Consider the following 25,715-nt stretch of genomic DNA (forward strand, 5'->3'; position numbering starts at 1 on the left):
CTTACTACTCTTTTCACCTCTCTCTTCCTCTCTACATATAACTTTCTCTTCCATCTCGCAACTTTTTCCACGCACCTGTTTCTCATCCACTCACTGTATGCTTTCTTCTTTTGTGCCACAGCCTCTCTCATCTCTTCAGTCCATCATGCTGTTCCCTGCACCCCCTTTCGTCTTCTCTTCACCGTATACACCACCTCACATGCTGCGCAGATTTTTCCTGTGAATATCTTGCACACACCCTCCACATCCCCTATCTGCCCCAGTCTATATTAACCCAATCGCTCATCCACTTCACTCCTCTATTTTGTCTTTTTTCCATCCTCTTGTAACTTTTCCACCCTTCTTGTATGAACTACTTCCTCCTGTCTTTTCCTTCTTCTATTTTTCCATTTTATTTGGGCTTTAATTCTGACCACCACCAAGTGGTGGTCCGAAAGTCCACTTCCCCATCCTCTATATACTCTTGCATCCATTACACACCTTCTCATCCTTTCATCCACACACACAAATCAATCATTGCCTTCCGTTCATTCAGTTCACCGCCCACCCTTCTCATCACTCGCCATGTATACCTGTGGATCATTTTGTGCCTGAAGAGGGATTAGTTATCACCAACTCCCTCTCGGAACAGTCCACTAAAGCACTGCCATTCTCATCCATCTCTGCAGGCACACCCCACTCACCAACTACTCCATCCCCCTTCCCATTCCCTACTTTTCCATTCATATCTCCAATCAAACACACTCTTTCATTCCTTTCAAACTTTTGCATGCACACTTCCACATTTATCCAGAACTTTTCTCTCACTCTGCTTTCACGATCTTGCGTTGGCACATACAGGCACACAATCGCGCTCATTTGTAGTCCAGCTTTAAATTTTACCCACACAATCTTTTGGCCAACTGATCTCTCTTATATTCTCCTTCCATCTGTTATTCACAATAATACACACTACTTTTTTTGCCCTCTCATTCTCACCTACTTCTGCACATATACCCCATCCATACTCCCATTCTCTTACACTCTCACCTTACCATTTAGTTTCAGTTAATCCACATATATCCACTTTTGCACTCTTAAGCACCTGGACAATCTCTCTGTCTTTCACCTCATCATTTGCACCCCTTACATTCCGTCATAATCCGTATCATGTTCTTTGTTCGGTCCTTAGTCATCAACTGTTGGTCAGTCCTGGTCTAAGGCTTGTTGTTCGTATTTTTAGTTAGTTGTGTTCCAGGGAGGGGCACTAACCCTCCACAAACCCACTTTTTTTCACATAGGGAACACGTGTTGATTGGTTATAAGGTTACCACCCAGCATTGTAAATGCCTTCCTGGTTTACAGGAAATCATTTGACTTGCCACGCATTGTAGAGCTACCCTAAAAACAGGGTATCACTACAGTTAGTGGGTGGATGATGGGCGCCCCCACCTATCATCAAAGTATGACAACATAAAGAAAATATGACAAAATTTGACAAAATAAAAAAAATATGACAAAATAAAACAAAACATGACAAAATATACAAGCCTTAGAATTTCGTCCATTATGTTTCAGAATCTCTTTGCGTTCGTCTATTGAAAAAAAAAATAATAATAATAATATTCCTCTGGCAGTTGGAGGCATATTATCAAAGCTTCGCCAAACTCTGATATCCTGGGTAACTGCCCACATTGTTTTGATACATTTTTTTTTTTTACACAAGATGAACTGAGTACGGAAAACCAAATAAAAAAAATAAAATAAATCCATACACCAGATGAAAGGTGTCCTACACTCATAAAAAATTTGTGTACCGTTGGATTTAACTGCTTTAAGCTGAATGAGGAAAGACTTTTCTGGGGAAGCTATTTTCATAGAGATGCAGTTCGGGGAATAAAAGAATTCTGATAGAAGTTCTACAATAAGGTAGTGCGACGGTCCAGTCATGAGCACTACCAGATGCCCGTGTAGCACGAGGGGAGGCATTGAGCGGGGGCACAATGGATGCAACTTTGTCTGCGCCTTTGCCACAAAAGAATCTGTAAAATAATGCAAGGGAGGCAACATTCCTTCTTACTTGTAGGAGAGGTGGTTCATTTATAACTGCAAGGCTATTAATAATTCTTACAACTATGTTCCGAATTTTGTCCCGTTGTTTTAGTTCAATCTCTCCACATCCACTACACAAGGGTGAGCAATATTCCACGTGAGAGTGAACATGACTCTTATAAGTAATAGCTAACTGCTCATCAGTGGAGGATTTGGGGATTCTCTAAAATAACCCAAGTCTCCTTGAACCGGTTTTAGCAAGTACTCTAACATGAGAGGTCCAACTGAGGGTATTGTTAAGTGAGACACCAAGAATTTCAGTACTTTTTGAGATAGGAATAATAGTAGTAGCATTGCAGGTAAAACAGGAATCAGGCAATATCTGTCTGTTAGATAATTTTATGTATTTCGTTTTCCTAGCAAATTGAGACAATGTTATTTTGTCCCTATTCAGTGATCTTAGATAAGTCTTCATTTATGGAGACTCCTGTACTGAGTGGCGAGTTAGACATATAAAAACCTTGTGACTGAGTGTTTAAGTGTGACGAAACTGTGAAGTGTTGAGTCATCTGCATATGAGTGATTGGCATTACGGGTGACAGATGAGAGATCATTAAGATAAATTAGGAATAGGGTTGGAGCTACAGTAGGGCTTATCCTTGTGGCGTGCCGGCATTAATCGAGCGGAAATTAGAATATACATCATCTACTTTTACTCCTATCTTTCTGTTGGTGGGATATGAGGAAATTAGTAGAACAAAAGATGATAGGCCATAGCAAGGGAGTTTGGACAGCAGGTAACGATGCCACACTCCATCAAAAGCTTTAGAAATATCAATGGCTACTGCATGGGCTCCTCCATGCTGGACAGTTGACTGATGGATGGTATGAGTGTATCTACAGTGGATCTTTAACGGCGAAACCCCTACTATCTGGCACTAATCAAGTTGTTGGATTCAATTTGTTACATGATGTCCTTAGTAATTACAGTCTCAAATACTTTACCAGGAGATGTGATAGCTATTGGCCTGTACTCAGAAGGGCCAAAGGAACTTCCTTTCCGCGGAATTGGGTGGATATTGGCTTCTTTCCAAGAATTAGGGGATGGAAAAGTATGTATGCATTGTTTGAGTAAAGTTGCAGGACAGAATAGTGTTCTGGGGAACCTTTTTTTCAAAACGATTGGAGGAACTCCATCTGGACCTATAGCTTTGTAGGTTAGCGTACTGTCTCGGATAGATTTTGCGTATCTAGGATGGATTTTGCGTATGTTAAGTGGAGCAGTTTCGGGAGAGTCAAAATTTAAAGTAAGTACAGCGTCGTTCTGACTGACTTCCTCTAAGGTAGAATTTCTTTCAAACGTACTGCCACGGATGTTCGCTTTTCCACTCAGGTCATTTATAGTATTTCCATTTGAAGTTTTTAGTGGGGGAATGGATGATGACTTTTTATTATCAAAAGAACTGAGACTTGACCAGAAGATTCGAATGTCAATAGGACTGTTTAATAAAATGGATGCTTAGTTGTGAAAAAAGTTTGATTTGGGGAGATTTATTACTGTTTTGCATGGATTCTATAGTTTTTAAATCGACAGGGATTCAGATGCTTTTGATTCTAAGTAAAAGCTATACACTAAGGACTTTGGGGTCGCTTCTCTGTCAGACCATTTTGGGGAGTCTGATCTTTTAGTAAATTGTTGACTGAGTATGAACTGTTCCTTACCAGCTCGTATGGGACTGGGTGGAAATGATGTCAGTGGAGAAGAAAGACTGCCACTGAATATCAGCAAGATAATTTCTAAATCCATTCCATCCCAGTCTGTCCTATCAAAGTGTCATTTGGTCACCCTGTTTCAGAATGGGTAAGTTTGGGACAACTGACAATGAAGCTTTGATAAGACTGTGGTCGGAGGACCCAAGTAGTGACAGTACCTCATACCTGTGTATTCATATGGGTTATTTGTTAGGAACAGGTTCAAGATGTAGGTGTTATGGTTAGGATTATCAGGTATTCTGGTTGGTTGTTTTACCAACCGCGTCGATTAAACGATTCAGCAAACAGCTCACATTCTAGACCAGTATTGTAAGTCCTGGCAGACTGCAATAACCAGTCTACACTATGGACGATTAAATCAACCTAAATGGTAACTTCAGTGGTAAGGATGAGATTATGGTTGGTCTACTGAGTGGATATGTTGTCATATACGCTGGGTTTTGAAGAAGCACTGGGGGACCGATAAAATTATACTCCTATATTTGGTAATATTTATAATATGCCAACTTGATTTTGAGATATTTACAGATAGACACACACACAGACATAGACACAGAAGCAGGTGATTACTTTATCGCCTCTCTAGGTTGGCAGTAACAACACACAGGTCTTTGGCACTCCTAAACGACATTCATTTTATACATTTCAGAAAGACCTTCAACATCCCGTTCTCTTGCTAAAATCAGCAACTGGTTGGAATGTTGGAATCACTCCAGTGGCTCATCTATTTCCAGAAACACTACCATCCATTCCCTTCAGTCACCTGATACTTTTATTCTGACCTCTAACGTCCCTCCTTTCGTTTTAAAGAATATTATTTTCTACTACACCAGATAATGACATCCACACTTGGACAGCCTGAGCGCACGAGCGCTCAGAAAGTCAAACAATATATGCAAGAATTTTCTTTATTTCAAGGTTTGTCAAGGAAAAAAGAAAAAAAATCGTACAAACAGCTGTTCCGTACATCTGAAAGCGAAGTAGAATTAATGAAAATGAAAGGGAAAGGTAGAACTGGCATTCCATAATCAACCCAGGAGGAAACCACTTGCATGAGAGTGCTTGAGCAACAAATAAAATACACTGTGACAAGCTTAGCTCTTCCACTTCCACACTCAGCGATCATTAGGGCCCTCTATGTCCCCCCGGTTGAAAGTTTGTTTTGCTCCCAATCACATTCGGAGCAAGGCAAGCTATCAGCCACTGCTGCTAAGTCAGTTCACTAGCAGTTTTTCATCAGACAACCTCTTTCTTTCACCGTATTTTTGTCTAGTTTTGAAAATTTTAGGATTGAAATTTGAAGAGAGCCTTGTAAGGCGGTGGCTTAATTGGTAGAAAAGTGACCTGCAGTCCTAATGAACCCAGACTCGAATCCCAGGTGAGGCAGGGAACAGTTTAAGGATTTGAATTTCATTAAAACAGACTTGACTGATCGACCAGAAGACCAGCGCCATGTCGTAGAAATATCCCCGCTAATACCAATACGTCAGTCCTGTATGAAACAGCCCTAGCATGTATTCAACATGGACGGTGGGCTGTAGCTCCGAAGTGGTGACATGTGGAGGTGTATGGTACGTAGGTAGACAACTGGGCCTTGGGTGCAGGCCGTGAAGCCTATGCCCAGAGTCGGACACACACACACAATAAAAGTGTTTTCATAGTGAAAAATCACCAAGTTGTCATCTTTTTTTTTTTTTAATTTTGCATCTTCTCACAGCAGTATATGTCAGACCATTTGCAAACTCTCTTTTAGGTAATATTGGAGTTGACCCCATGTTTGTTGAGAGTGCAGTGAATGCGTTGCCATGCCATCGGCACTGGACAGTACTGTTACTGAGGGAGGGGGAGTTGACAGGTCGTCCGGGAAAGACTGAAAAATGAGGGTGGAAGGACGGAGCCCAGTGGGACTCATATTCTAGTTTTCTGGTGTTGGTAGAATATTTATCTGTCTGAGAGGAAGTTGGCCAGTCATTTCATATCGATGTCTCTTATGTTTGCAACTAAAAGTTTACTTCTTAAGATAGTATGACACCATACCAAATACTTTTCTCGTGTGTGCTGCAAATAGTTTGGGTAATAATGGAGGTTGCATTTGGCTGACACCATCTAGAACGAGTTGGATGAATTTGGAAAGGTGTCTGCTGGCTGAATGCATACATCAGATTCCATGTTGGGAAGATGATGGTGGGATGTGAAGGCAATGTTCTTTGTTGTCAGTTATTTCATGATTTTTGTACGGCATCAAAACACTATCCACTATAACCAGCCAATAACGTTGACTTAAGTTATCCCTTCTATGCATCAACGAAGACCTGGATCTTTTAGTACCGCTTTTTGTATTTCTGCTGATGAAAAACATTCCGAACATTCTCTTTACTTTTCCCAAAGTAATATGAGCATGAGAGTGTTCAAATAAGACTTTCTTTACCACTCTTTGCTTTCAGTCATTTTACATTCCTCTTTCCTTTCTGTCTGTCTGCCACTTCATTACCTCCACTTCTTTAGCCATTCCTTCTAATTATTCCCCTTTCCTTACATCCACCCCTACTTTCATTTCTTCACTCCACTAAGGTGTCCCTTGCCATCGCACACACACACACACACACACACACACACACACACACACACACACACACACACACACACACTACCTCCTTTAAAATTCTCCATATAGCTTCATTACACTAACTTACACTGTGTTTACTTAAATTCTCTGCCGTTATTTCATTGAGATCTACCTCCAGTTTCTACACTGGGTACTTCACCTTCTTCCTTATTATTAGTTTTTTTTTACGCGAGAAAGTAGGAACCAAAGCTCAGAAGCCCGCAATGTTGTTCCCTCCAAGAAAAAACAAAAACAAGATGGCAGAGATCCGTTCATTTCGTGATTTCTGGACACATTGCGTTTAAAATACTGGAGGCCATAGGCAGTAGGAAATACAGATAGTGGAAGACAGTTCCAGAGTTGACTTATTGCATATATAAAGGACTGGAAGTAACGGTTAACTCTTGCATTAAAGAATTGTGCGGAAAAGGGATGGAGTTTGTTGCTAGACGGTTTCTACTGTTCGTGCCAGCTGTACTGGTGGAGGGATGCAAGCCGACAGTTCAAAGGAGCAGTGAAGAAAATAGATAAAGATACAACAGTAAGGCGAAGAGATACAAGTTGAAAGGAGCCAGTAAGAGGTGGAGAGACGGTGAGACGAAAAGTTTTTGACCACACCTTGATGAGAAGAACTTGGAACAGCTGTATGTGGAAAGCCCACTCACACATAAGAGCAGTACTCTAGACATGGGAGAATAAAACCCGTGTGTAAAGTCAACAAGTGTGCATGTGCAAAGAAGGCACGGAGTCGGCTTAGCACACCTGATCTTTTGGAAGCAGATTTTACGAGAGGTAAAATGAACTTTCCAAAATAAATCCCAAGAGTTGATGCAGGTTTAAGTTGGACATTGTTCAGAATTAGAGGATATTCCTGCTCCCTATCCACAATTCTGATAAAACTACATAGTGATCCGATAACCCATCTTCATATATGAAATTATCATAAAATCTAACACTTCTTTCATCAATCGCTTATCCACGTACAGTATATCAGTCATTCATTTTTACTCAACACTCTACCTTCCATTCTTTTTTCCATCCTTAATTCATATTTGTGTATCCAATTGTGATTAGAGAGGTATTCGTGAAAGCCAGTCACCTATCAGCATGTATGTCCAGCAATGTATGTTCTCATTCTAATTCACCCGTGATGCTTGATGTCACTAAGTAACCCTTCCTGTCTTATATAATCTACCGTACTTCTGCAATCAAATCGCCATTTAGAATCGTCCTCTCACTCACACTAAACTCTCCAGACACACTTCGATATCCATCCAAACCTGTTCCTTTCACTCATGCTTCCCTGTCATCTGTTGCAGGATTCCCAAAGACAAACACACCCATTTGTACTTCCACTGCGGTCTTAACACAGGTAACACTCAGTTCCATCGCCCAAATACTTAACATTTTTTTTCCAACATATTAATAACTTCACACACACACACACACACACACACACACACACACACAATATATATATATATATATATATATATATATATATATATATATATATATATATATATATATATTGTTGATGCTTATAGGTGAACTGCATCATGCTGAGGGTACCCCCACCAGAGCCACGCTGGCAGGCTCTCCTGTGGCCCTTCACACAGTACACATGGTTCGCCTTGGCAGTGGGACTTCTGCTCAGCGGGCCACTTCTCTATTGCATGGGTCGATGCTCTGCCCAGAGGTACACATGTTTCATGTAATTTGTTTGAGACAATTGGAGTCATTACGAGTTCTAGTTCATGGTCTAGTCCGCCAGTTGTCCATAGTGTCGTTCTCAGAAAATGGGGACAAGGGGCGGTAGAGAGTAATCAGTTACGGATTAAATTTTTCTTGTTCCTTTGCTTAAACTATACTTGAAAGTAATTTTCATTATTCAAAGTATATCTAAAGATATAGTATCTTAATATTAATAAAAGCATGTCATTCTTGTGTGAATACTGCATAATTTGTAAGGAAATTTAACAAATACCAATATAGGGACCTTTCACACATTCTAGAACAGCCAGTGGTTACTGAAGTGGCTTATTATGTACCAGAAACTATGGTATGATTGTTAAAGGTAGTATAAACGCATGTCACTCTCTGTGAATATTGGTATATATTGGCTAAGATATGAAATGAGGAATCTCTGGCATCTTTATGCAGATGACCGCCACGTTGCCAGGCGCACGATTATCATTCAAGGGATAAGTCTCAGATCGTCAACATAAACACAGCGATTCTCAGGCATTTAGAGTGACGATGCCTGTGTTTGTTTGTGCAGTGGTAGACTGCTCATCGGATTCAAGAAAAATGCTAGTCAGTATCCTTCTGTGGCTGAAGTTAGAGACTGGGTGAAGTTTCCCTCAGCTAAGAAGAAACCAAAACGACGAGAGTTCTGAGAAAATAGATGGAAGGTTACGAGATTCAATGCAATATGTTAAAGATATTTTACTGGCTGGATAGGAAATGTGTTATCATCGTAATTTGTTAATAAATGGGGATCTGGGAATACCAATAATTTCCCATTAACACAAACAGTCCATCTCGATTTCCATACACTCTTGCCCACAGTCTAAGTAATATACAGTCGTCTCACGCGCAGGAGGATGACGTCATGAGGATGACGTCAGATGGCCTTCCATAGAAAACGAAAAGTAAATGGATGACTCAAGTGTGACAAGTATACCCTGTTCACTCAGTTCCACTGGCTAGAGCCAAGAAACGTTTGAATTAAGGCTGCTCAATGGTTTGTGCAACACTGAGGAGCATGGTAAATCTACAGCTCTTCTTATTTTAACGCATATATTTGTAATCTGCTTCCAATATAAGCAGCCAGCTTAAATATGGAATAAATTCCAAAGCTAAAGAGGTCAAAATTAGCTTTAAAAGTTTACCATTATTAAAGAAAAATAAAGTTGATTATAAAGTTTAATAAAACGATGAGTGACATTTGAAGTAAATGCAGACATGTATTATGTCACAAAATGCGGATGTACGTGTACACAGTGGTTGGACAATATTCTTCAAACGTCACTCATCGTCTTATAAAACTTTATCTTTAATTTTCTTTGATAAAGGTAAACTTTTGAATCTAATTTTGACCTCTTTAGCTTCGGAAATTATTCCACATTTAAACTGGCATGTTATCAGATGCCGCACATCTGAAATTCCCGCATGAGTGAGCAGAAACTGAGGGAAGAAACAGCTTATCCCCACCGCTGCCCCGAGCCAACTGACGGCTGCGGAACACCTGGCGTGACGTCATGCGCAGACTGCTCCAAAATTTGAACCAAGCGTGAGACGACTGTATATTACTTAGAATGTGCTATTGCCATCAGTTAGCTCAACTTGATCCAGTGAATCGGGATGTTCAAGAGATTCTCACTAACTGTATTAGTTTTCCTTTTCTATATCCCGAATGAGGCACTGATCTTTGTCTTTTTTTGTATTGCTTAAGCTGTGCAACTGTCCATTTTTCAAACGAATATCGCTCCATACTGCACAGGGTGAATCACGCTGCCGGTGTCATTATGAGTGGAGTGCCTTATGCTGGAAGTTACCGTTCCCATGTCTTTAGCCTAAATTAACCTAACCTTACCAAACTTAAGCTAACCTAATTAACGTATCCTAACCAAACCTAAGCTAACATTACCTAACCTAACCTTATCTTAGATTCACCTAACCTAAATAAACCTAAACTAAACTAACCTTAATTACGAAATGACTGATCTCACAAGCAGCCTGTATCATACTGTACATATATTTATCTTCTTTCTTCGGCTCTCCCCATAGGGGTCGCCACAGCGCATCACCCGTCTCCATCTTACTCTGTCTTCTGCATCTTCTTCTCTTACACCTACCACCCGCATGTCCTCCTTCACTACATCCATAAACCTTCTCATTGGCCTTCCTCTCTTTCTCCTGCCTGGTAACTCCATTTCCAGCATCCTCCTCCCGACATACTCCTCATCCCTCCTCCGCACATGTCCAAACCATCTCAGTCTTGCCTCTCTAGCTTTGTCACCAAACTGACTTACATGCGCTGTCCCTCTAATATGTTCCTTTCTAATTTTGTCGAACCTTGTCACTCCTAGTGAAAAACGCAACATCTTCAATTCTGCTACCTCCAACTGTGCCTCCTGTCTTTTTGCCAGTGGTACCGTCTCCATTCCGTACAATATGGCTGGCCTCACGACAGTCTTATAAACTTCCCCTTTCATTTCTGCAGAGACCCTTCTGTCACAGATCACTCCTGTCACCTATCTCCACTCACTCCATTCCGCCTGCACTCTTTTTTACCTCTCTTCCACACTCTCCGTTACTTTGTACAGTTGACCCCAAGTATTTGAATTCATCTACCTTTGCCACCTTTACACCTTGCAGCCTCACGGTTCCCCTGTCATCTCTCTCATTTACACACATGTACTGAGTCTTGCTTCTGCTTACTTTCATTCCCCTTCTCTCCAGTGCATATCTCCATCTCTCAAGTTCTGCCTCAGCTTCCTCCCGCCTCTCACTACATATCACAACGTCGTCAGCAAACATCATTGTCCACGGAGGCTCCTGACTAATCTCATCTGTCAATCTGTGCATCAAAATTGCAAACAAGAAGGGGCTCAAAGTCGATCCTTGATGCAATCCCACCTCCACCTTGAAACCCTCAGTCATTCTGCACATCTCACTGCTGTTACACTATCGTCGTACATGTCCTTCACCACCCTCACGTACTTCTCTGCCACTCCTGGCTTTCTCATACAGTACCACAGCTCCTCTCTCGGTACCCTATCATAAGCCTTCTCCGAGTCTATAAACACACAATGCAACTCCTTCTGGCCTTCTCTGTGCTTCTCCAACACCATTCTCAAAACAAATATGGCGTCTATAGTACTTCTCCTTGGCATGAAACCAAATTGCTCCTTGCAGATCCTCACTTCTCTTCTCAGCCTAGCTTCCACCAATTTTTCCCATATCTTCACTGCATGGCTAATCAGCTTTATACCTCTGTAGTTGCGGCAGCACTGCACATCACCCTTGTTCTTGAAAATCGGAACTAGAATACTTTTTCTCCACTCCTCCGGCATCTTCTCACCCTCCAGGATTTTGTTAAACAGTCTGGTAAACCACGTCACAGCCATCTCTCCTAAGCTCCTCCATGCTTCCACTGGTATACCATCTGAGCCCACTGCCTTGCCATCCCTCATCTTCTTCATGGCATTCCTACCTTCCTCTCTGCTGATCTCTTACACTTCCCAACTCACTACCTCCAACTCTTCCAACCTTTCCTCTCTCATATTTTCTATATTCATCAACTTTTCGAAATACTCCTTCCACCTTCTTAGTACAGTCTCCTCACTTGTCAGTACATTGCCATCTGCATCCTTTATCATTCTAACATGCTGCACATCCCGCCCAGCTCTGTCTCTCTGCCTGGTTAATCGGTACAGGTCTTTTTCCCCCATCTTTAATATTCAACTTTTCGTACAGCTTCTGGTATGCCTTTTCTTTTGCCTTAGCAACCTCTTTCTTGGCTATGTTCCTCGTCTCTTTATACTCCTGAATGCTTTCTTCGTCCATGTGGCTATCCATAATCTTCTTTGCCTGCTTCTTCCAATTTATGCTATCCTGTACTTCCTCATTCCACCACCAAGTCTCCTTGTCTTCCCTCCTCTATCCCGATGTCACCCCAAGTACCTTCTTGGCTTTCTCCCTCACCACTTCTGAGATAACTGCCCATCCGTCCTCGTCTTCCCTGCCTCCGAAAGCCTGGCACACCTCATCCCTAAATTTACTACTGAAGTCTTGCTCCTTCAGCTTCCACCACCTAATCCTTGGTTCAGCTCTCACTTTCCTCCTTGTCTTTACTTTCAAACTCATCTTTCCAACCAACACCCTATGCTGTCTTACTACACTCTCCCCTGGCACTACCTTAATATCACTGAATTCTTTCAAATTGCATCTCCTACATAGGATATAATCTATCTGCGTCCTCCTTCCCCCACTCCTATACGTAATCCTGTGCTCCTCTTTCTTCTTGAAATAAGTGTTTACTACAGCCATCTCCATCCGTTTTGAAAAATCAACAACCATCCGACCCTCAGTGTTCCTCTCCCCAACACCGTACCTGCCTATCACCTCCTCATCACCACTATTTCCTTCTCCAACATGCCCATTCAAATCCGCTCCCATAACCACTCTTTCCTCCCTGGGTATACTCTGAATCACTTCCTCTACTTCACTTCAAAACTCTTCCTTTTCCTCCAAGTCACACCCCACTTGCGGGGCGTATGCACTGATGATACTAATCAGGACCCCCTCAGTTTCCATCCTCAAACTCATTACTTTATCCGACACTCTCTTCACCTCCAATACACAATCTATATACTTTTCCTTCACTACGACCCCTACACCATTTCTCCTCCCATCCAAGCCATGGTAAAACAACTTGAACCCTCCTCCAATCATCCTCGCTTTACTCCTCTGCCATTTTGTTTCCTGCACACACAGTATATCCAACTTTCTCTCTCCATCATATCGGCCAGCTCTCTCCCTATACCCGTCATCGTGCCCACATTCAAAGATCCCACTCTCATCTCCACTCTTCTACTCTCCCTTCTCTCCTGCTTCCGCTGGAACTGTCTTCCTCCTCTTCTCCTCCTCTCCTTCCTTTGTTCAATAGTCGCATACTTTCCACCGGTCCCCTGTTGGACAACAGCACCAGTGGCGGTCGTTGATGACCCGGGACACGACCGATCCGGTATGAAGTTTCCTTTTGTGCTCCGCATATTGAGTTGGCTAGGGTTTTTACGCCGGATGCTCATCCATGACGCAATCCTTCCCATGTATCCGGGCCTGGGGCCGGCACTGAGTTGTACTGGCTTGTGTCCCCAGTGGCTGGGGGCACAAGCCAGTGCAATTCAGTGCCGACCTATAGTTATACCTATAGGTCTGTACGACATCGAACCATCTTCCTTACATGTATTTCGTAAAATGTTGTTGATAAATGGCACAGTACTTGGGATAACATGCATGTACTTTCAGAACAGCAGCTAGAAGGGCAGTCAGTGCATGCGCACTGAGCAGAATGGTAACTTCCAGCATGTCACTCCATGGAGACGACATCCGGGGTCGGTCAGCTGGACTGGCTTTGTTAATGTTCAAGCCGGGAAAACATATTTCGGTATAAGTGCGAGACACTACATACGGTTTTCCTAAGAATAGATGACTGCCATGTCATGGAACGTACTGCAACCAAATACTTGGAGGAATTCACTGAATGCTGCTGCTGGATTTAAAGAAAAATGAGTGAAGTATGTGCCAATTATATACCAAGTTGAATGCACTCAGCAACGAACACAAGGACAAAGAAGCACTTGCGGTTATCGTACAATACTACATATACATTACATGTTATACAGAAAATACATGAGAATAATATGTTCATTAAAAATATATAGAAATATATACATATATATGGATATTTCGAGCTGTCCACAGTTTCAGCTTCCTGTCCAGAAGCTACTCTGTGGACACCTGGCGGGCTAGACCATGAACTAGAATTCGTGATGACTCCAATTGCACAGTTATCACACATTTCCTGAAATTGTCAAGAACTTAAAGAAGCCATAAACCGTTGCTGAAAATCTAAAGACTGATTTAAGACAGACTACACATTACCTGATTTAAGACATATCACACATTACCTGAAAGAGAGCATGTTCAACAAAATTATGTGAGAAATGGTGGTAGGAAGATGTCTCTCCTACTTACCACTGATTTGATCCCTGAACATCAAGAGATTCCTCTTTGGCATGTATAATCGCCTCGCATTAACCAGAGTACAACAGGTAGGCAGCCCTTCAAGGATTAATGGTAAAACAGAAGTTTCTTAATTACACAACTCACACTCAGCCACTTAATCTTCTTGGATTTCAAATTCACTGGTATTATAATTGTAAAAAAATATATTTATAATGAAACACGTCCTGACAGTCATACGAATTAATAAATTTCATCCTATATAATCGAGTCCTGAAGTGATATTGAGATCAACCCTCCTTTGTGTGCGCTTTCCATTCTGCCCTCCCTCATCAGGGTGTTGCAACCATAACCATGTCTAACATGCTCTTGCAGAACTCATCACCACTCATCAGACTTTTCTCTCAGTTCGTCGTCCCGTTCGTTCGATCAATTGTTCTCCATAGGCCACAAACATGGACAGATTATTATGTAGATACGTAGTAAGGGAGGGACGCAGACAGAGATGTTTATTGTTACCGTTAAGTAGGCAGGCAGCTAAGTTTCTTTTTTTTTTTTTTTTGTGCGAGGAAGAAGGAACCAAAGGCCGCGAGCCCGCAATTACTCAGTTCTTCCCAGGGCTTCACTGTTTGATTGATTAATTGCATAGTTTCAGACTTAGGTGATGTCAACTTAATATTTATGCTCATGTTTAAATCCACCTCAGGTAGAGGTTTGAAGTACTTGTGTGTGTGATTAAGGATGGCATAGTGATTGTATCTAAGGTGGACAAAGATGGTGTAAGTACACAACGATAGTCAGGTGCTATGTATAATCCTGATGCTGAATTATGAGATGGTGATGTATCTTGACAAAATACGAAAAATGATGTGTTATGAGTGAAGCAGTAAAACTGTGAATGCTCGATGCATTGATGATGGGTGAGTTTATCTGGAGCAAATGTGAAGTTGTAGTGCTGACAAATGTCATGATTTCTTATGATAGCCATTTCACAAGTGACTGTTCCAGTTGGCTGAAACGTGAAAATGTATGCAGGACAATGTGAACAGTACCGGTATGTAAGGATGTACGACACTTTCGTTCAGTTGTTGATTCACTAGTGAAAGTGACAGTGTCCTGTCTCTTGGAGACCATGAGACCATGATGAGTTCAGTGTCGGTGTTGATGTTGATGATAACCAAGTTGTCATTATTCTTAAAAGGAAAAGGGTGTATTTGATAGACTGTGAACAGATTATCTGTTATTAATGGTAAGTGAACTATTACTGATGTTAGTGTTAGAGTCGCTTCTGAGTATGGATAGTATAGCATGAGATTTCTGTCCCGGAACAAAGGTTTCAAACCATGTTTATGTATGCCTTCACTGATTATTTGACGTAGATCGTGAACTGGAAGTAAGTTAATGATGATCTTGCCATTACCAGCATTTACAGTACTTTTCATCAAAGCCTGATAACAAGGTCTAGTGCTGTGTAACCGGAGTATTATTATGTCAATATGTTCCATGACTTCTAAGAAATGTTGAAAAAGTGTCATGTTTCCTTTTATTGCATTTGTTTTGTCCACACTTTGGTGAGTTATCCTTTCTGCCTTTCTGAGATTTTTCACAATCGTCATCATTCCTGTGTTTTAACTGGAAAGTAGCTTCTGTTGATATGTTAACACCTGAGCTATCTTATTTGTTGTTTATTTCTTGAAGATCTTCTTCCGTAGCCAGTCCAAAAATATTCCCTAGAATTGCAACACCCAGGTCGAACAAACCGCGCCTCTCACGTGTATGTGTGATTTTGCTCATGTCCCTAAGTGCCTCCGTTCCATGAGATGGGATATCTTGGATCAAGATGAGTATGGTACTTTTTGCTTGTTCTAATTTCCATTTTGCTAACTTCATGAATTCAGTCACTTCCTTTGTGTTATGAGCTTCTGAAACGGAACTTTTTATAGCTTCCAGTGTCCTCAGTGGCTTGTCAATGTTCTCCAACAATACCGGTTATTCATATAGGATGTCCAAACTAATTTCAGTACCCATGATATCTTTCACGATTGCTGTCGAGGCCGCTGGGGCTATGAGGCATCCATGACTTATTATACGAGTATGTTGAGGGTCTAAGTGAGCTGATCCTCTTGCTATATAGATGAGAATCCATGGCATAAGTCCCCTCATTGTTACCTATCGGAAAAAAAAAAAATCTATTAGCTAATTCAGTCATGCTGAGGTCGATGATAGTGATGATGCACATTACAACTGGCTCTTGGAGAACAATAGCTTTGCTCGTTGTTTCACTTATAGAAGTTTAAATCGATACCTAAATCATGTAAATGCTGTATTGTGGCATTTGTAGCAATAGTTGCGCCTATTTTTGTTTGTTATGCGATCTTAATTTATTTTTGTGTGTATTGATTTCCTCTAGTTTGTTTTCATCGTTTGTGTTCTGTTTTTCGGTGGTGTCTGAGGCTGCATAATTGCTGGCTAAATTCCTTGGGACCCTTTTTAAATGATCAACATCAATTTGTTTTTCTTCGCCACTCGACAATGACCTAATTACCACCTTCTTGGCTGTCTTCTTAATTACTCTGTATGGGCCTTCAAATTTCGGTGATAGTTTATCGTCTCTAGTGTGAATGATACCACAGACAATGTCTCCTAAGCTGATGGTTAATTGTTTTGCCTTTTTATTGAATGACTCCGTCATTTCTTCCTTGGACATCGATAATTGTTTTTTCACCCTTTTGTGTATATCCTGGAATTCACGCAAATGGAGTTTAGGATAATCGTCATAATTGTATATAGGCAAAGTTTCACCTTTTAAAATTTCATACGGTAATTTTTTGTCTGTCACGTAGATAATGAAATGTGGCGTGTCTCCTATAGACTTGTTTATTGCAACATTAATTGGTGCTTCCACTCTGGGAATCCAATTATCCCAACTTGCATAATTTTCATTGAGAATGTGTCGTAGCACATCCAACACTTTTTTGTTTTGTCTCTCTACCAACCCATTGGATGCTGGGTGATAGGCTAAGACATTTATCTTTTTATAATGTATTGTTTACACATTTCTTGTAAAACTTCCGAATTAAATTCACCTCCATTATCATTATTAATACGGTGAACCTACGTATCATGTTGTCTATGATTGCCCTTGCCGCTGCTTCTGCTGTCTTATTCTTAATTGGGACTAAAATCACCTATCTTGAGAAATGATCTGTAGCAACGAAGATATATTTATTATTGTAGGATAACAGTAAGTCAACGTGACAACGTCCCACGGTTGGTTAGGTACAGGATATTTCCCTACAGGTGCAGGTGTTAACGTGTAGCCGTTGAGTCTCGCACATGACTCACATCTGTCTATATGATTGTTATTTTTTCGTAATGATGGCCAGTAGTATAACATCCGGGCTTGTCTGACCGTCCTATCCTTGCCAGGATGTCCTGCATGTGGACTATCGTTTATCATCCTTAATAAGTGAGGTATCATTTCATTAGGTACCACTAATTGTTTATTATTTCTTCTATGGTTTGGTTGTCCTGGGTTGATCCTATATAAGGCATTGTCGACTACTGTGAACTGTTCAAGTGGTATATGTAGCTTTGGTAATATTATGTCCTTGCCACTTTCCAGCTTGTATATAACTTTAGACCATGTTGGAACAAGTCTCTGTGCTTCCGAGATTTCATCATGGTTGGGGATGTTTTCCTTGAGACCTAATGTCGCGACATGAAGTGTCGTCGGGTTCCTAGATAGTGCATCAGTGACTAAATTTTTTTGCCTTGGATGTAGTGAATATGTATATTATAGTTTTCAACCATACATTTCTATCTTGCTCTCCTCCCAGAGAGGAGTTTTTCACTGAACATGCCCACTAGCGGTTTATGGCAGGTGAATAGGTGAATTTAGTAACCATATACCAAATCTCGAAACTTTTGTAATGCAAAGACCACTACAAGTGCCTCTAGGTCTGCAATGCATTTTTTTTTCTCTGCACCTTTTATTTGTCTGCTAGCGAGTGCGATTGTTTGATTTTTTCCACGTTTATCTTTTTGCATCAATATGGCCCCAAATCCTTTAAGAGATGCATCTGTGCAAATTATAAATGGTTATGTGAATTTAGGATAGGCCAAGCAAGGTACACGTGTAAGTTTATCTTTTATTTCATTAAATGCTGATTTTTGTTCCTCTCCCCACTGGAATACAGCATGTAAGTCAAAATCAGATTCCTCTGCTATGGTTACTTTCTTTTTTCTAAAAATCCTCTCTAATTCCTATTGTTATTTAATTCACTGGAGACCCTGAATCCAAGAATAATGAAATGCTTTGATCTTCACAGGAAGCGAGCGCAAAGATACACTCATTTCCGAGTATGCTTCCTATGTGCACTTTAGACTTGGTTTTCTTTATGTACTGTATGGTTTTTTTTTTTTTTTTTTTTTTTTTTTTTTTTTTGTCGTGGCATACCCTTCTCCCGACTTAAAAACATACTATCCTTTCAACTGTTTTACAGTGTGACATCCAGTGTCCTGTGTTTTTATGTTTTCTGCAATATGGTTGCATCCTTTTTTCTTTGTCTCAGTCCTCCCTAAGCTTAATGTAACATTCAGATTTCGTGTGACCAGGATTTTGCACAGTAATAACATAGGGTGGACCTATCTCCCGAATGTGACTCTCGAGATGACTTTCCATATTTTGTTTTTTCTGTGGCACGGTTTCTGTCTGGACTACGTGCAAACTTTTGAGGCTGCCTGTAGCCTGGTGTTTGAGATCGCTGCCTCATGTCAGCTGTTGTTTGGTTTGTCTGTTTTCGGGTCGCGATCATTTTTGTTCAGTGTTTGGGCTAGATGTTTTCATGGCTGCCGTTGTGTCTGTACTCCTCATTCTGCTTATATCGGGTTGTGATATTTCTCTCACCCCTGCTTTACTACAGTTCATCTCTACCTCATTGATAAAATCTAACAAACACATTCCTGGGGTATATGCTTCAGTTTTAGCAATTTTTAATACCCTATCAGGTAATTTACACAGTAGCTACATAACCAAGGATGTCTACGACATGCATTGGTGACATCTTCCCATCAGCTGTTACCCAATTTGAGTTCTTTATAGTGGCTAACAGTGTTCTCTGAACTGTGGCCCCATCTGCTGGATTTAATCTAAGACAGGGTTTGTGTACCCATTTGTCTATCTATCTATCTATTGCCAGACGCCTCAATCCCGTTTGGGGTGGCCACAAACAAATCGCCTCCAAGTCGCCCTGTCCCCCGCCATTTCACTACCCTGCTCCCAACTCACACCCCCCTCTCTCATATACCTCTCCACCCCATCCCTCCATCTCATCCTCGGTCTCCCCCTCCCTCTTCCACCCTCCACCTCACTCACATACACTCTCTTCGCCAGTCTTTCACCCTCCATCCTCTCCACATGGCCAAACCACCTCAGTGTGTTCCTCACAATGCTTCCTATCACATCCACATCAACACCACAACGCTCCTTTATATCCTCATTCGTCAGCCTGTCTCTCCACGTGACTCCACAAGCTCCTCTTAAATAACTCATTTCCACTGCTCTCACTCTTGACTTGTGTCCTTCCAACAACGTCCAAGCTTCACTTCCGTACGTTAGAGTTGGTATCACAATACTGTCATGTAGTAACTTTTTTACTTCCATGCTCACTTCCCTGTTTCTTATCACTGCTTTCAAGGAACCAGCAACCTTTCTTCCCTGCTGTACCCTTTCAAGCACTTCACCCTCCAAACCTCCATCCTTACTCATCACACTACCCAAATACTTAAACGTACTCACATTTTCCAATTCCTCACCATCCAACCTCGCTATACATTCACTGACTTCACCTCTCTCAAAGACCATCACTTTACTCTTCCCTACATTCACCTTTAGGTTCCGTTTCTTACACACTCTCTCAAACTCATCCACCAAGCCTTGCAGCTCCCCTTCATCTTCACTCAACAACACAGTATCATCTGCAAACAACAGTACAGGGAGTTTCCAAACACTATCCTCTCTCACCAGGGCCACTCCAACATCCACTACCCTACCTTGTACCTCTTTTATTACCCCATCCATGTACAGATTGAACAACCATGGAGACATGACACATCCCTGTTTCAAACCAACTTTCAAAGAGAAAAATTCACTTAGTTCACCATCCACACGCACTGCAGCCTTAGCACCATCATACATACTCTTCACAGCATTCAACAACTTCCCATCTACTCCATATATTCTTAACACTTTCCACAATCCTTGTCTATCCACCCTGTCATATGCTTTCTCCAAATCCATGAAAGCCGCATACAACTTCTTTCCCTTCTCTAGAAACTTTTCCACTAAAGATCTAAGAATGAATATCTGATCTACACAACCTCTTCCCTTCCTAAAGCCTCCCTGTTCTTCTCCAACTAATTTCTCTGTTCTTTCTCTAACTCTGTCTATAAGTATCCTACCATACACTTTTCCTATTATACTAAGAAGACAAATGCCCCTATGATTACCACACACTTCTTTTTCCCCTTTTCCTTTGTACAAGGGAATAATTATACCTGACTTCCAATCCTCCGGGACTCTACCTTCCTCCCAGGCCAATCTGCACATCTTCCACATCCATTCTACTACTATCTCTCCCCCATGCTTCAGCATCTCACCACACACTCCATCAATTCCTGGGGCTTTCCCCGATTTAACTTTCTTCATTGCTTCCACAACCTCTATCCTACTGATTTCTACCTGTCTTCTCACCTCCCTCCTTCTCCCAGCCATTCCCCAGCCACTTATACTCGCATTACTTCCATCCTCTACGTTCAACAATTCCTTAAAGTGTTCTCTCCATCTGCTCACTTTTTCTCCCTTCTCCACTAGTAATCTACCATGTTTATCTTTCACTCCCCTGCTAACTTCACTTCCACCCTGTCTTACTCTTTTCACTTCTCTCCAGAACATTTTCTTACAGTCCCTCCACTTTACACTCAAATTCCTTCCAAATTCCTGATCCACTCTCTTCTTACTCTCTCTTACTAATCTTTTCACCTCTCTCTTCCTTTCCACATATAACTCTCTCTTCTGCCTCTCAACTTCTTCCACGCCCCTATTTCTCATCCATTCATTGTATGCTTTCTTCTTTTGTGCCACAGCCTGTTTCACCTCTTCAGTCCACCACGCTGTTCCTTGCACCCCCCTCCGTCTTCTCTTCCTTCCACACACCACATCACATGCTGCACATATTTCTTCTGTAAATATCTTACACACACCTTCCACGTCTCCCATCTGCTCCAATTCATATTTGCCCAATCGTTCCTCCACTTCTCTCTTATACTCTGCCTTTTTCTCATCCTCTTGTAACCTTTCCACTCTCCTTGCAACTACTCCTTCCTCTCGTCTTTCCCTTCTTCTATTCCTCCATCTTACTTGCATCCTAATTCTGGCCACCACCAAGTAGTGGTCAGAAAGGCCACTCCCCAACCTCTATAAACTCTTGCATCCAATATACATCTTCGCATCCTTTCATCCACACACACATAATCAATCATTGCCTTCCTTTCATTCAGTTCACCACCCACCCTTCTCATCACTCGCCATGTATACCTGTGGATCATTTTATGCCTGAAGAGGGTATTGGCTATTACCAACCCCTCCCAGCACAGATGTCCACTAACGCACTCCCATTCTCATCTATCTCAGCAGGCACACCCCACTCACCAACTATTCCATCCACCTTCACATTACCAACTTTACCATTCATATCACCGATCAAAAACACTCTCTCATTCCTTCCAAACTTTTCCATGCACACTTCCACATTTGTCCAGAACTCTTCTCTCACTCTTCTAGCACGGTCTTGCGTTGGCGCATACACACACACAATCGCCCACATTTGTATTCCAACTTTCAACTTTACCCACACAATCCTTGACCCAACTGATCCATACTGTCTTATGCTCTTCTTCCATCTTTTACTCACAACTATACACACTCCTTCCTTTGCCCTCTCATTCTCATCTACTCCTGCACATATACCCCATCCATACTCCCATTCTCTCACACTTTCTCCTCTCCATTTTGTTTCAGTTATTCCACATACATCCACTTTCGCATCCTCAAGCACCTGGACAATCTCTCTCTCTTTCACCTCATCATTCGCTCCTCTTACATTCCATGTACACATTACCAAGTCCTTTGTCCGGTCCTGGGTCGTCAACGTTTGGTCAGTCCTTGTCCGAGGCTTCTTGTTTGTTTTTTTTAGTTAGTTGTTTTCCGGGGAGGGGCACTAACCCTCCGCCAACCCTTTTAGTCGCCTTTTACGACAAGCAGGGATACTGGGGGAGTATTCTTGAAAACCCCCTACCCCCATTTGTGAAGTTATTAAAAAAAAAAAAAAAAAAAAAAAGGGATTGTATTTTTAAGCTGGGAGAAGGAGGGAGGTGAGAAGACAGGAAGAAATCAGTAGGATAGAAGTTGTGGAAGCAATGAAGAAAGTTAACTTGGGGAAAGCCCCAGGAATTGATGGAGTGTGTGGTGAAATGCTGAAGCATGGGGGAGAGATAGTAGTAGAATGGATGTAGAAGATGTGGAGATTGGCCTGGGAGGAAGGTAGAGTCCCAGAGGATTGGAAGTCAGGTATAATTATTCCCTTGTACAAAGGAAAAGGGGAAAAAGAAGTGTGTGGTAATCATAGGATCATAGGGGCATTTGTCTTCTTAGTATAATAGGAAAAGTGTATGGTAGGATACTTATTGACAGAGTTAGAGAAAGAACAGAGGAATTAGTTGGAGAAGAACAGGGAGGCTTTAGGAAGGGAAGAGGTTGTCTAGATCAGATATTCATTCTTAGATCTTTAGTGGAAAAGTTTCTAGAGAAGGGAAAGAAGTTGTATGCGGCTTTCATGGATTTGGAGAAACCATATGACAGGGTGGATAGACAAGGATTGTGGAAAGTGTTAAGAATATATGGAGTAGATGGGAAGTTGTTGAATGCTGTGAAGAGTATGTACGATGGTGCGAAGGCTGCAGTGCGTGTGGATGGTGAACTAAGTGAATTTTTCTCTTTGAAAGTTGGGTTGAAACAGGGATGTGTCATGTCTCCATGGTTGTTCAATCTGTACATGGATGGGGTAATAAAAGAGGTACAAGGTAGGGTAGTGGATGTTGGAGTGGCCCTGGTGAGAGAGGATAGTGTTTGGAAACTCCCTGTACTGTTGTTTGCAGATGATACTGTGTTGTTGAGTGAAGACGAAGGGGAGCTGCAAGGCTTGGTGGATGAGTTTGGGAGAGTGTGTAAGAAACGGAATCTAAAGGTGAATGTAGGGAAGAGTAAAGTGATGGTCTTTGAGAGAGGTGAAGTCAGTGAATGTACAGCGAGGTTGGATGGTGAGGAATTGGGAAAATGTGAGTACGTTTAAGTACTTGGGTAGTGTGATGAGTAAGGGTGGAGGTTTGGAGGGTGAAGTGCTTGAAAGGGTACAGCAGGGAAGAAAGGTTGCTGGTTCTTTGAAAGCAGTGATAAGAAACAGGGAAGTGAGCATGGAAGTGAAAAAGTTACTACATGACAGTATTGTGATACCAACTCTAACATATGGAAGTGAAGCTTGGACGTTGTTGGAAGGACACAAGAGTGAGAGCATTGGAAATGAGTTATTTAAGAGGAGCCTGTGGAGTCACATGGAGAGACAGGCTGACGAATGAGGATATAAAGGAGTGTTGTGGTGTGGATGTGGATGTGATAGGAAGCGTTATGAGGAACACACTGAGGTGGTTTGGCCATGTGGAGAGGATGGAGGGTGAAAGACTGACGAAGAGAGTGTATGTGAGTGAGGTGGAGGGGGGAAGAGGGAGGGGGAAGCCGAGGATGAGATGGAGGGATGGGGTGGAGAGGTATATGAGAGAGGGGGGTGTGAGTTGGGAGCAGGGAAGTGAAATGGCGGGGGACAGGGCGACTTGGAGCCGATTTGTTTGTGGCCACCCCAAATGAGATTGAGGCATCTGGCCATACATAGATAGACAGATGTTTAAGCTCTCTTCCTCCTGCTTCCCAGACTTCAATTTCTTGCTTCTTACTTTTTGTCATTTACATGTAGGCATGTAGAGTTGTCCTGTGGTTTCTTTTACAGCATTTAATTGTAGTTTCTTGCTGTATGGTGTGAACTTGTAGCTGATCTTGGGTACCATCTCACCTGCCTGTAGTTAACTTGCAGAATCGCAGTATCTCGTTTTGATTGTAGAGTTGAATCTTAAATTGTTTGTTGATTGTTGAATGACGCAGAAATTGGAAGGTTGATTGTATCTGTAGATCATGCCAGTATAAAGTTGTAAGGCATTGTGTGACTTGAACTTGTAATAGTTTTTGTTTTCTGTCTTGATAATGTAGACTTAACTGTAGACTTGTACACATGGTTCGTTCACTTGCTGCCACCAAAATATATCATAGTTGTAAATATATCTTAGTCGTCGCCGAGCTAATGTAATGGTGTGTTGATTTGTAGGGATTTTACGAAGGAGAGAATGTTAGTTGTACTTATCGCAGATGGCAGGAGAAAGATAAATATGAGTCTGGGGTTTGACTGCAGTTTATTTTTTTCAAAGGGAATATCTCAAGAGTAGTAATGAGGTGAGTTTTCTAGGTAGTATCTCACAAGAACAGTACTGAGATAAGATCAGTTTTATACTGGCTAACCCTTCGCTCTTCTCCCTCCACTTCTCGCCGTGCCGCTATTCTCTCCTAATCCCTTCTGCCCTGTCTCTCCCATTTCTCCTGTACATGACTGGTTGCATCCTTTGTAAAGGCATGGGTGCGTGGAACCTTCCCGAGCCTGGGGAGTTTCCATCCGATGTCACACTTTGCTGTGTTTGAAATTCCTGGGAATGTGCAAACGTTATTTCCTCTAGTGCTCTCACTTAAGTGTGACTTTCATCTAACCTCTAGAGTATATATATATGTTACTGGCTATTATGTAGTGTATTATGATATTTAAGAGTCCTGACAGAAGTAGGGTTACCTCCAATACTTCCACATATCTCATGCCAGTGAATTGACTCTCACCCACATCAATAAGTTCTCCAACACCACCCGCATGCATCTACCCAAACACCCCCACGGTGATCTGTCTGCTCCTCCCGTCGCCCATAATGTGCTCCGCATTTTATCTAAAAGCAATATAGGACGAATGCCAACTGTGACTGAAATATTACTTCTCCCCACAAGCGAAGTGGGCATTGACCTGAAAACAAATCTTGAGACATATATACCCTCACACTGGAAGAGACATATTGGTCAATAGTACCTTGTATTCCTGGGTCTCCACACAAAATGAGGTTGGAGAGTTTCAGATTAAAACATTTTTTCATCACAGAACATGACCTGGTTCCAGAAGGCAGATGACATGTCGCCATAATTTAATGCAAACTCCATTCCCTGTTCCTTGTGCAAATCTGTCAATAGGGGTTTGATTGCTGGTTTACGGCCGTGTAAGCCAGCACTGTGGTGTCGGCTGTGAATTGTTTCATCACTGCAATGTAGACTAAGCTCATTCCGAATACTGGGATC

At 41.7% G+C, this 25,715-nt stretch overlaps 1 protein-coding gene across 1 annotated transcript in view; it reads left to right on the plus strand.

The window, feature by feature from the left end:
• LOC145396991 (glutamate receptor ionotropic, NMDA 3B-like) overlaps window positions 1–25,715 on the plus strand; it is a 114,386-nt gene that overhangs the window by 20,621 nt on the left and 68,050 nt on the right. The window contains exon 6 of the mRNA XM_080270217.1: window positions 7,957–8,108. Within this exon, the coding sequence (XP_080126343.1) occupies window positions 7,957–8,108 (152 nt within the window). The remainder of the gene's footprint in view (window positions 1–7,956; window positions 8,109–25,715) is intronic.

This window comes from Coenobita brevimanus, chromosome 40, assembly GCF_032717465.1.
Source record: "Coenobita brevimanus isolate Jiangsu-jjx chromosome 40, ASM3271746v2, whole genome shotgun sequence".
Lineage (NCBI taxonomy): Eukaryota > Metazoa > Arthropoda > Malacostraca > Decapoda > Coenobitidae > Coenobita > Coenobita brevimanus.